Source organism: Colossoma macropomum, unplaced genomic scaffold (assembly GCF_904425465.1).
Source record: "Colossoma macropomum unplaced genomic scaffold, Colossoma_macropomum, whole genome shotgun sequence".
Lineage (NCBI taxonomy): Eukaryota > Metazoa > Chordata > Actinopteri > Characiformes > Serrasalmidae > Colossoma > Colossoma macropomum.
In genome coordinates this window covers 42,720,589-42,734,667 of record NW_023494784.1, presented here as the reverse complement: position 1 = coordinate 42,734,667, position 14,079 = coordinate 42,720,589, and the positions used below count along the sequence as shown (strand labels likewise).

Below are 14,079 nucleotides of genomic sequence, written 5' to 3'. Positions count from 1 at the left end.
CTCCATTACATTTTTGAAATCTGAGCTGTTCCTTTCTGTCATTTACTCCCAGAACGGGGTTCTGGTGAAGTACAAGAGCAACGTAGCTTGTGGCACTTGAGCCAACCCAAGAGCTCTATTTCTTGCCTTGTGAAAAAATGTCTTAAAGAGTGGCCATATAAAACACAATCAAGCCCCCTCTGGGGTCTGTCTGTGCATGTACTTGTTTGTAACCATTTCATGTAGTAACTTTCTGTAAGGAAGCTTATAGAGGTGGACGTCTGGTTCCTATCGCCACCACTGTGAACCATTCTGACTCTGTAAGAATTTCTCTAGAATGGAGCATTACACACCAAACCACTCTGAACGACTCTGTTTACATCCTAATGATTTAATCATGCAGAAATCTTGAAAAAGGGGTTGAATTCCCTTTTAACACTTATGAAGCACCCTTTGTGTTTAAGGGGTTAAACTAGATCTACAGTAGTACCATAAATGTATGCTTTCAGCCTTTAAAATTGTAGGGACTCTTATGTATATATTGTAATATATTTTGCAAAATAAAAAGGATTTTGCATAAAACATCGTATTCAATAAGGAATCGCTGTGATCTGGAGGCATCTTCACAATACAAAAACCACAAACCACCAAAATCAAATAATATGAAATGAACATACAACACACCCACTCACACACACATCCACCCACCCACACACCCACACACAAAAACAGTCTTAAAATCATGGTATGAGGTCAAAATCAACAAAAATGCAACATTTTGCAAGCATTTTGCAGTCGTACTGCAAAGGTTGAGAGACATATTGCTGAATATCCACTATACTGTGGTTGTAACACTGCTGAAAAAAACACACGTGTCCTCTACAGGAAAAGGCCTCTTCTAAAGTCATTAAAATAATGAAATCTTGACACTTGCCCATCCTTAGTTTCTTGGCAGGAACATTATATTTCAGTCACACCAGTATTCAGTACTGCATCCCAAGAACTCTACAGTTGGCATAAACTGTGTGACTGATTCATTTTACAACTGAAAGTTGGCTGATTTCACATGAATGCATTTTCAAAGCTGTATGTTACTCAAAATCTTAATAATGAACACATAACCCTGTTAGAAAAACCAGTATAGACTATCATGGCTGGTCACCAGCAAAACCAGCATATTTTGTATTTTGGATGCTGGTATGCTGGTCAACCAGCATGACCATGCTGGGTGACCAGCCAAACCAGCACCAGACCATCACTTGACCAGCACTGGACCAGCAAAAACCAGCTTAGACCAGCATAGAATTCATGTTGGTCTACGCACATTTTGTCAGCAGGGGCGCAGTTAGCATTAGCATGCAGATTTGATAATGCTAACTAGCCTCCACTAGCTCTCCTGGGGCCAAAGACTTTTCATCGATTTTCATTCTGGTGGACCACATTTATGATGTTCAACCAATAGATTGTGCCATGGGATACACCTTGTATTAGCCTCATAGCTAGCTGGCTAGTGTTGTGATAAGACCCACTTTGACCGTTGGTTAGCTCTAGAGGTAATAGCAGAGAAAATAACACCAAAATATCCAATTCCAGCACCGCCTTACGCTGCCAAACATATCAAGAAAAAAAAAAAAGAACTGAAATCAAAAAGGAAAGAATAGATCACAGTACAGCACAGACGAGTAGCCGTGGCTTCCCAATGCTGGAGGGAGCTAAAGGGAGCTAAAGGGGAAGAAAATTCATGCTAACCTTGCTTTATATCTGCGAGATAGGTAAACACTTGGCATATCACTTCTAGTAGGCTCACTTCAGCAGGGACTCACTTCAACAAGGGTAAGGTTAACTAGCTAGCTAGCTAACTCTGGTGCTATTTAACAATAGCTAGCTAATTGGCTGTGCCAATTTCTGCTTCATAATATTTAGCACCTATTTAGCATCAGGGATCTTCCCTGATAGCAAGAGGATAGTGGACCACTGTCGGCCCACTGATGGCAAAGTTGGTGGTCCACTGGCGTTTTGCTCAGTGTCTTTGGGCGGCCCACTGGTGGTTACGCAGAGTCATAGACAAAATTCCACTTATCGTCGCTCATTTTCCATTTACAGTCCAGTTTACTGATTTTTCCTTCCTTCCTTTCTTTAGTTATACTTTGTAAATTAGTTTAGTAAATAATTCTAATTTTGCTCAGTGTCAGCAACATTTTCTACAAAATCATTTCATATGAGGCCCAGTCATTATTTCTTTCTCTCAGTTGTTTGTAATATTTGTCTAAAGTTATTTTCCAAAATAAAAGACTCTGTGCATTTAAAATCTGTTTGAGAAGATTAAAAACTAGTTAGAGCTTGTTCGCAGGACAGTAATCTGGGTGGTCCGAAGATGGACCAGCAGTGGCAAACAGTCAGTGGGGTGCCAACCTTATTATGCTAGCGTACCGATATATACTTGTTATCTAATAAAGGCAATTGGTCTATTTAGAGTTCTAGAACCATTTCATACTTACTCTGCATGGTGTTATCAGTCTTCTGATTGATGGAGAATGTGCTGTATATGGATCTATATAGAACTAAAAATGGTTCTTTATAGCACCAAAGAGGGTCCTTCTACTCCCTGATAGCAAGAGAACACTGGACCACTGTTGGCCCTCTGATTGCAAAGCTAGCGGCCCACTGGCATTTTGCTCAGTGTTTTCTGGGCGGTCCACCAGTGTTAGTCAAAATTCCACTTATCATCACTCATTTTTTACTCACAGTCCAATTTACTTAATTTTCCTTCCTTCTTTTCTGTAGTTATACTTTATAAAATAGTTTAGTAAATAATTTTAATCTAGCACAGTGTCAGCAACAACATTTTCTAAAAATCATTTTATATCAGGCCTAGTCATTATTTTTTTTCCTCTCAGTTGTTTGTAATTGTTTTTTAGTTTATTTTCTAAAATAAAAGTCTCTGTACATTTAAAATCTGAAGAACCATTTTACCATGCAAAGAACCACTTAAGCATGAAATGGTTCCATATAGGTTCTAAATAGAACCATTGCCTTTACCAAAGAACCAACTTTTTAAGTGTGTAGGCAGTGCATGAAGTGTTTTGGGGGCTTTGAGGAGAGCACTGAAGGGAGGGGCTGTATTTGTTTGGCTGTTTCAAAACAGCTAGTTTTAGCTAAAGCCTGCAAAAATTGATGACCCCATCTTTAACTACTGGGTGAAAATTTCTTTAGGTTATTCTTCCTGATGGCACCATCACGAGTAGCTTTCTTCAGTCCATAATCTTTAAAGGGACACTCTGGCAGACAACACTGACCAGAAATGTAACCATCGCTAAATCTGCTGTAAACCTGGTTACTCACCTTCTACATGCAGTAGCTTTTAGAGTGAGATTTTCTGATTTAAGGACTACTTTTCATGACATATCTTGAAGGTGGGCGGAGCTCTTGAAAAACTGCTTCGGGTGGATTTGATTTGAAATATTTCGTTCTTCTTTAGCAGAAGAAAAGCAGATAGCTCACGTTACTGCTAGAAAGCTGAATATCTATCATCAAATCATCATTACAGTGGAGAGAATGGATAACGAAAGAAATACCGATAAAGAAATGACTCATTAGAGGAGGACGACAACAAGCTAAAAGCTAAGTTAGAAAGGTAGCTACCAATCTAGCTCCATATCTTACCTCAGATTGGCTTTTCTGGCTAACAGCGTACAAAACTTCTCTCTGGCGCCCATTTTGTGCTGATTAATGTTAGAATTTCTGGTTTCTTTACAATTTTGTTCGCTAACAGAGGTAAGAGTTACACTAAGGTTAGCTCAGCTGTATTTATTAGCCTATAGACGAGTAGCTAGACTAGCAGTCAGGACTGGTTGACACTACAGGGATTCCCAATGGGTGTATGATGTATTTGGGTAATGCATGCTGGGTATTGTAGTGAGAGAACACTGATGAATGAAAGCATGAAAATTCTGAACTCTGTCAGGCTGATATTGACTATGCTAAGCTACAGAAAACTGCATAACATGACAAAAAACATATTAAACTCTACTTTTAGGCCAGAATGCCCCTTTAAGTACCATAAGCGCCATACAGTGTTGAACATAATGACGTTGATGTGGAAAAGATGCCAGTGCTCCATTAGGCTTGCTTTGAATGGAATAAAAAATACTGGGAAAACGTTCATGATGACTGAGATGTATGGCGCACGCCGCCCGGAGGTAACCTTCCTCCGCCTCTCGCTTACTCTTTCTCGGAAGCAGAGACGGAGGCCATGCTCTTGTTCTGTGCAGCACAGAGGAAATTGCTCTTTGTATGCGGTAATTGAAAATTCCGGAATCAATAACCTGTGCCTTACAGGTGGAATCCCTCTATTTAGCCTTGCTGATGCTGATAAGTGTTTGTATGTGTGTGTGTGCGCATTTGCATTTGCATTTGCATGAGAGACTGAGAAATCTGCATGTGTTTGCACCATGTAAGCGTGCAGGAATATACACTTGCTTGCATGCGTCCCTGTGTTGGACATCTGTTATTGTAATCCTCGGGAACGGTCCCAACAAGCAGCCGCGTCAGCTGGCATCTGGTGACCGTACCGTCTGTGCCACATCACTGTTCTTCCATGGCCGGAATTTCAGAAATGGATGAACTGCTAGTTAGCGCGTGCCAGCTTCTGGGAAATGTGCGCCAAAGCCCGTAGTGTCTTCTCCGAGGCCGGCTCAGATGACAGGAAGGCTAATTTGGGATCCTTTTTGGAGGATTCATGGTGCAATTGTTCGGTGTCAACCTGCACTGCAATTTACATGAATTACTGATATGATTCTGCTCTTTTCAGCCCGCGCTCATCTTCCGCCCCTACAAAAGAAACGCCGCCGCTTCGGAGCCTTGCCAAGGATGAATGCTGCTGAATTCCAGAAACAACTCCTTCCGCATTCAGAGGACTCACTTCAGTTTTTGACTGACTCAGAGCAACAATATCTTGCTTTGGTAACACTGCAGCATAGGGGGACATTATGATGCTCTCGTAAGCCCTGTCAAGCCAGCAGCTGCTGTTACCTGGCTGCTTATTAACCCATAGAGTGAATTAAGCCACAGTTTATTTGTGTATTACACAGCATAATTCTGTGAACAACTCTCACCTGAGCTTTGGGTCAATAATGTACTTATATCTTGAGAGCAAATTAGAAAAGGACAGTTTGTGAACGAACTTTAGGTTGGCAAAGTCATTGCTATGGAATTCAAGGTGGTTGCTAGAGTGTTGCTAGACCATTACTATGGAATTCCAGGTGGTTGCTAGGGTGTTGCTAGACCATTGCTATGAAATTCCAGGTGGTTGCTGAGGTGTTGATAGACCATTTCTATTGAATTCCAGGTGGTTGCTAACATGTTGCTAGACCAATGCTATGGAATTCCAGGTGGTTGCTAGGGTATTGCTAGACCATTGCTATGGAATTCCAGGTGATTGCTAGGGTGCTGTTAGACCAATGGTATGGTATTCCAGGTGGTTATTAGGGTGTGGCTAGACCATTGCTATGGAATTCCAGGTGGTTGCTAGACCATTGCTATAAAATTCCAGGTGGTTGCTAGGGTATTGCTAGATCATTGCTATGGAATTCCCAGTTGTTAGCGTGTTGCTAGACCATTCATTTCAATTGTGTTTGAATGAAGGCAGCTTGAAAACTGTATGTGAGATCGGTCCTCAAAGTGCAAGTCTATGAAGTTTATGATTGTGCAAACTTTTGCGGATCTAGTTAGAAAACTTCAAAGTAAATTCAGATCTAAATAAAGTCTAACTGACCCTCTATTCTAAAATGAAGACTTCTAGTTAGCATATAATAAGGAAGGTTGTAAATTATGATGTATAATCTAAAATAAAAGTGCATAATTCACCCTAGCTATTACTTAATAAAGTTAATTAATTAGCAGAAAGTGGCTTGGTAAGGCTGAATAAAAGCATTATAAGGCTATTATAATATCTCCCTATACTGAAGTGATTGCTTTTTGTTGGGTGTATACATATTCTCATATCTACCAACTCTTATAGCGTTTCAGTGTTCATAGTGCTCAGACCTCATATTGAACGTTTAGGCGGTTTCATGTGATGTCTTACTTGGGAGCAAACCCCAAGCCACCCAATATTCTGGTGTATACAAAAACAACAAGAAAAGATAAGAAAATCTCTGAAATCATTGCAAACGGTATTGAATACATTTCAAAAGTATATACTCTGGGCCCCCTTTGTGACTGCATATATCACTAGAGCAAAAAATGGCCCTGGAGAAAATGGCTTTATATGCTGTTTACATTGCATTGACACTTTTCAAGTTCAAATCATAACAGTGTTTGATCATGTGCAACCATTTCCGTGAGTATAGTTTAAACAAGTGCAAAGTATTTGAGTATCAGATCAAGTGCACATGCATTTAGTGCATTTAGCCATTCTTTCTTTCCACCATGCTCTGGAAGACACAGCCTCGCAGTCTTTGTGCATTCGTTCAGTGTGTGGCTGCTAAAAAGCTAACAAGTTAAATAAAGTTAGCACTACAGAGATGGCTGATTAGCATTAAGTTTTTTTTTTTTGATGCTTGCGCGCAACAAGATTAGCTAAATATTGTTAAAAAGGAAATTTACCTCATGAAATTATTTTCATGATTTTTTGTCCATTTTTCCAACCTCTCTTCATCCCACACAATTAAACATTATGTTTTTGTTACTTTTATTACCTTTACGTCTGATATATGTAAATGAGCTCTGTTCTGATTGGCTGCCTCATTCAAAAAGCAGTCCAGGCTGAAACACTCCTTATAACTTCAGTGTAAAGGGGCGGAGCTAAACTGCTGTAGGCTTAATAGACATAAATAAATATAAATGTGTTGGTTTTTGTAGCAACACCAAAAAATTCATTCTAAATAGGCTGTTTTTTGCAGCTTAGTCTTTATATGGACTGTATGGATTGGTATCTTTGTATGGACTGGGCTGTAGACTGTTGTAAAACTTTTCAAACTGTTATATATAAAAAAGTGATAAAAGTTTGGTTTTGCACGTTTGAGAAATTCCAGGTGGTTGCTAGGGTGTTGCTAGACCATTGCTATGGAATTCCAGGTGGTTGCTAGGGTGTTGCTAGACCATTGCTATGGAATTCCAGGTGGTTGCTAGGGTGTTGCTAGACCATTGCTATGGAATTCCAGGTGGTTGCTATGGTGTTCCTAGACCATTGCTATGGAATTCAAGGTGTTTGTTGGGGTGTTGCCAGACCATTGCTATGGTATCACAGGTGGTTGCTAGGGTGTTGCTAGACCATTGTTATGAAATTTCATGTGGTTGCTAGGGTGTTGCTAGACCATTGCTATGGAATTCCAGGTGGTTGCTAGGGTGTTGCTAGACCATTGCTATGGAATTCCAGGTGGTTGCTAGGGTGTTGCTAGACCATTGCTATGGAATTCCAGTTGGTTGCTAGGGTGTTGCTAGACCATTGCAATGAAATTCATAAATAAATATAAACGTGTTGGTTTTTGTAGCATCACAAAAACAATTCATTCTAAATAGGCTGTTTTTTGGAGCTTAGTCTATATATAGTCTGTATGGACTGGTATGTTTGTATGGACTGGGCTGTAGACTGTTTTGAAACTTTTCAAACTGTTATAAATAAAAAAGTGATAAAATTTGTGTTTTCCCTGTTCGAGAATTGTTCAGTCTAAATACCTTCATTTGCCTAAACAAGTGCACCGGTATGGATTGGCCAGTGAAAGAAGAAAGCTCTCAGGCTTGTCATGTGCTAATCATCGGGGCTGCTAAGGTTAAGCCGCCTCTTGCTAATGTGCTGGTTGATGAGCTGGCCAGCTAATTCTGAGGCTTAATTAGCTGATGCAAAAGTCATTCCAACACAAGCAATCTGCAAAACAAAAGCGCAAGTCAACAGCTTCCTGTTCAGCAGCTCACGCGCACACTCGCACACTCGCATGTGCACACTCATTAGCGTGGATGAGGAGCTAAAGAAGAGCAGGCAGATGAGAGAAGCTTCTACAAACAAACCTGCAAAATACTCCAACATGTCTCTCTCTCTCTCACATCTTCTTTATCTCTCTCTCTCTCTCTCTCTTTGGATCTCCTCAAACTTTTAGGCCATATGCTGCATTCGACTAAACTCAATTTCTGACCAGGAAAAATCAAAGAAAACGCACCCTCAACTGGGATTTCCTACTCGGAAAGCAGGGAAGGTGCTCCAAACTCAGCGTACGATGTGATAGCATGGCTGTTCACACCATCATCAGCAAATAAACAGCACGTCTGTACTTTTAAATGAGATTTAGATCAGAGGTTCCCATCTACCGAGGGATCAGTACCGGGCAACGGACCAGGCCGCAACAACGTGAAGAGTAAGGAGGCGGAGTGAGCAGCCTAACTGCTCAAATCCACCCCTTTATTATATTATGTTAAATGAAATTGGTATTATTGTATATTATTTTTTAAATTTAAGTTTTAATTCTTGCCATTAAAATGTCCGTAACTTATTCTTAGTCCAAACATGAAGAAACTGACATTAATAGACTTTTAACTGTGGCTGCGAACCCAGAGGAGACCAGAATGAAACTGATACCAAGATATAAAAAGCATTATTCATTGTTCAATATGCTGACAGCCACATAAAATAGATTCATCACTACTGGGGATGCTAATGTGCTAAATCTATTGTATAATGCATGCAGAGAGACGCTAGTGAATGAGGCTATGAATAGATCCTTTTCACAATTCTGCAATCGACGCAGCAGAAGTCATCATAGTAGAGAAAATAGCAGAGGCAGTCTTGCTTTTCCATTTTCAGAGAGGAGCAAACTTTTTGAATTACCTTCATGCCTAAAAACGTAGCTTAACAATCTCATGACAAGTTACAGTGAGGTCAGCTAACATTAGCTGTCTAACGTTTACTAGAATATAGTCAACGTTGGGCAGGTTGGGAGTAAAGTTAACATAGTTATACCTCATTGTCTTTTGGTCGTATCACGTGACTTAACTCTGCATTTTTATGTTTCTGCCATTAATATTAAAGTTATTTAATAGCAATGTTTAATTACTCCAGTGTTTGAGCAGTAATATCACTGATGCTACGGAAAACATCAGAACATACTGATCAACACTGTCGCCGTACACGTAATCTGCCTGACATTAGGTAACTAAGGTGATGCCACCATTATTTGTTTTATTTATAGATATATAATATCACATATTGATTTTCCTGTTCACAGCCAGCTTTTTACCTTCTTTAAATCTAAATCAAACATCAATGACCTCCAACTTCCCGCTTCTGAGTTAAGTCGAATGCAGCAATAATTTGGCCTCTGTGTTTCAGTTCACTGCTAAAGGACCTCTCAATGCTCCGCCCACAAATGTTTTCCTAAATAGCTATTATGGGTAGTTTGAACAAGCTTGACAGAACACTGGTAAAATACCACTTATAACCAAATGAGAAACTGCAGCAATTAAATTTTTTTTAAAAGTTTTTTTAAAAGTCGTTTTTTAAAGATTCTGCTCAAATGACATGCTTTTTTGATTTTCTAAATAAAAAGTTAAGACATCCTCTACAGGCATTTTTCTGAAAATTCTAGTTAGTGATTTCTATTTATTTCTATTTTGTAAAAACAAACAAAAATAAAATATATAATGTGCCATAACTTTTGTACAATATTTTCCAGTCACTTTTTTTTTTATTTTTTCCATAACACGAAATAAAAGGTATTGTGCAGGTACATTTTTCATTCATCAAGGTACAAATAATGTAAATGTACCCTCAAAGGTAGAACAGTGGTTTTAAGGTCCAATTGTGCAACTTAAATAAGTTTTTCCCAGGGGAAAGGTGTATTTTTGTACCTAATGTTTTAAAACAGAGCAATAAAATAAAAAGCCTGGAGGCGAGGCGGGGTGTGGAGTCAATACAACTTAGAAAATATGATTTCAATAGACTATGGTAGTTATGCTCTCTGACTAAAGGTACTGAGATGAACCCTTGAGGGTCCCACCCCAGTGACAAGAGGGGCACAGCAACAGTTTCATCCCTTATTTCTGAGAATGTATGTTAAATTCAGCAAATAAACAGTAACTGTTTATTAAAATGTGCAGAAGTGTGTTCTGTATAGAGGATGTGTTCACTTATTTGCACTTTTATTTGTTGAATATCAACGAAACAGGGTGCACAAACTTTTGCATACAACTGTATGGTAAGTATAACAAGGAAAATGTTGGCAACGATCACTAACTTTAGCCATGTTACAATAGCTACTTGTGTAGGATACTGTGGCTTTAAGACTGATATGTGTAAATTATTTTTTGTTCTGATTGGCTGCCATATATTTGTACCTCATTCAAAAATCAGTCCAAAACACACAAAGTCAAAATAACAAAGTGAATGGGCGGAGCTAAACTTCTGTAGGCTGAATAGGCAGATATATGTAAATGCATTGGTTCTTGTGACATCACAAAAATTGTGAATTCAAAACGGTTTGCTTTTGCGTTTTAGCTTCCATGTATGGACTCTGAACATATACTGGATATACACTGAACAGTCCATTTCAAACCTTCAACAATACATCACACAGTTTATCACTTGGCCGAATGGGAGAATTTTTGACAGTGTCTTGTAAAGCTTGTTCAATGTAGCAACAGTTGCTATGAAGGAACACACAGAGGGCAGAACTTGGGTAGGTCAATTTTTGACAGTTCAAACTCAGTTCAAACCTTTTTCCCTCGTTTCTCCCAGTGCTCTCACATAGTGATGTGTGTGAAAGCAGCCACTCATCACCCTCACACACACACACAGACACACACACACACACACACACACACACACACACACACACACACCCACACCTGACACCTCAAGGCCAGAAGAAGTGGTGAGGAGCGCTAGCAACTAGGCACAGCTAGGCAAGAGGCACTACGAGCGTGAGGCTAATCCTACAGCAGCATGCTTACAACCATCCCACGCAAACACACACACACACACACACGCTGGCAGATGAGCGCGTGAGCGGTGAGGCCGGTCCAGGTGTTCTAGAGCTTACCATTGTCCAGAAGATAAAAGACTGGACTGTAATGGCTGGCGCGCAGGTTGGACACGGGCTCCGCCGTGCCCCGAGGCTCATTGTGGAGAGAGGAAGGATACGGCACTGGAAATCAGAGAACCACACACACACATATACACAGACATACACAAATCAGAACTCCAAACATTATCACGCTGAAGAGGTTGAAGCTGAGGAAACTGTGAAACAGACCCATTAATTAACAAGATAGTATTCAACACTAAACTACTAAAGCCACACCAGTCAGTCATCAAATGATCAAATCCACACAACAATCAGCCATCAGATACACACAACAATCAGCTATCAAATCCACATGACAATCAGCCATCAAAGCTACTCAATTCATCAAAGCCACACAACAATCAGCCATCAATGCCACATAACAATCATTAAAACCACCCAACAATCAATTATCAAGTCCACACAACAGTCATCAAAACCTCAACACGCAATAACGATCAAATCATCAGATCCACACAACAATCAGCCCTCAAATCCACACCACAGTCAACCGACAACACCACAACAATCAACCCTCAACCACACAACAATCAACCATCAAAGCCACACAACAATCAACCCTCAACCACACAACAATCAACCCTCAACCACACAACAATCAACCATCAAAGCCACACAACAATCAACCCTCAACCACACAACAAACAACCATCAAAGCCACACAACAATCAACCATCAAAGCCACACAACAATCAACCATCAAAGCCACACAGCAATCAACCCTCAACCACACAACAATCAACCATCAAAGCCACAGCAATCAACCCTCAACCACACAACAATCAACCATCAAAGCCACACAACAATCAACCCCCAGCACCACACAACAATCAACCCTCAACCACACAACAATCAACCATCAAAGCCACAGCAATCAACCCTCAACCACACAACAATCAACCATCAAAGCCACACAACAATCAACCCTCAACCACACAACAATCAACCATCAAAGCCACACAACAATCAACCCTCAACCACACAACAATCAACCATCAAAGCCACACAGCAATCAACCCTCAACGCCACACAACAATCAACCATCAAAGCCACACAGCAATCAACCATCAACGCCACACAACAATCAACCATCAAAGCCACACAACAATCAACCATCAAAGCCACACAGCAATCAACCCTCAACCACACAACAATCAACCATCAAAGCCACACAGCAATCAACCATCAAAGCCACACAACAATCAACCATCAAAGCCACACAGCAATCAACCCTCAACCACACAACAATCAACCATCAAAGCCACACAACAATCAACCATCAAAGCCACACAGCAATCAACCCTCAACCACACAACAATCAACCATCAAAGCCACACAACAATCAACCATCAACGCCACACAACAATCAACCATCAAAACCACACAACAATCAACCATCAACGCCACACAACAATCAACCATCAAAGCCACACAGCAATCAACCATCAACGCCACACAACAATCAACCCTCAACCACACAACAATCAACCATCAAAGCCACACAACAATCAACCCTCAACCACACAACAATCAACCCTCAACCACACAACAATCAACCATCAAAGCCACACAACAATCAACCCTCAACCACACAACAATCAACCCTCAACCACACAACAATCAACCATCAACGCCTCACAACAATCAACCATCAAAGCCACACAGCAATCAACCCTCAACCACACAACAATCAACCATCAAAGCCACACAACAATCAACCATCAAAGCCACACAGCATCAACATCAAGCCCACAACATCAACCCTCAACCACACAACAATCAACCATCAAAGCCACACAGCAATCAACCATCAACCACACAACAATCAACCATCAAAGCCACATAGCAATCAACCATCAACGCCACACAACAATCAACCATCAAAGCCACACAACAATCAACCATCAAAGCCACACAGCAATCAACCCTCAACGCCACACAACAATCAACCATCAAAGCCACACAGCAATCAACCCTCAACCACACAACAATCAACCATCAAAGCCACACAACAATCACCATCAACGCCACACAACAATCAACCATCAAAACCACACAACAATCAACCATCAACGCCACACAACAATCAACCATCAAAGCCACACAGCAATCAACCATCAACGCCACACAACAATCAACCCTCAACCACACAACAATCAACCATCAAAGCCACACAACAATCAACCCTCAACCACACACAATCAACCCTCAACCACACAACAATCAACCATCAAAGCCACACAACAATCAACCCTCAACCACACAACAATCAACCCTCAACCACACAACAATCAACCATCAACGCCTCACAACAATCAACCATCAAAGCCACACAGCAATCAACCCTCAACCACACAACAATCAACCATCAAAGCCACACAACAATCAACCATCAAAGCCACACAGCAATCAACCATCAAAGCCACACAACAATCAACCCTCAACCACACAACAATCAACCATCAAAGCCACACAGCAATCAACCATCAACCACACAACAATCAACCATCAAAGCCACATAGCAATCAACCATCAACGCCACACAACAATCAACCATCAAAGCCACACAACAATCAACCATCAAAGCCACACAGCAATCAACCCTCAACGCCACACAACAATCAACCATCAAAGCCACACAGCAATCAATCCTCAACCACACAACAATCAACCATCAAAGCCACACAGCAATCAACCATCAAAGCCACACAACAATCAACCATCAAAACCACACAACAATCAACCATCAAAGCCACACAACAATCAACCCTCAACCACACAACAATCAACCATCAAAGCCACACAACAATCAACCCTCAACCACACAACAATCAACCATCAAAGCCACACAACAATCAACCATCAAAGCCACACAGCAATCAACCATCAATGTCATAAAGTCCTACACTCTTTTAAATAAAAACACTTTTGATTCCCTACAGAACCTTTCAGTGAAGGTTTTCTTGATGAGACATGTGAGTATGAAGAACCTTTTGGAAGTTTGAAGAACTGCCACATAATGTAA

General features: G+C 40.5%; 1 protein-coding gene across 1 annotated transcript in view; it reads right to left on the bottom strand.

Annotated features, from left to right (window-relative positions):
* The window catches only part of stxbp5l (syntaxin binding protein 5-like), a 262,054-nt gene that overhangs the window by 37,128 nt on the left and 210,847 nt on the right, over positions 1 to 14,079 (bottom strand). Inside the window, exon 21 of the mRNA XM_036571863.1 lies at positions 11,010 to 11,114. Within this exon, the coding sequence (XP_036427756.1) occupies positions 11,010 to 11,114 (105 nt within the window). The remainder of the gene's footprint in view (positions 1 to 11,009; positions 11,115 to 14,079) is intronic.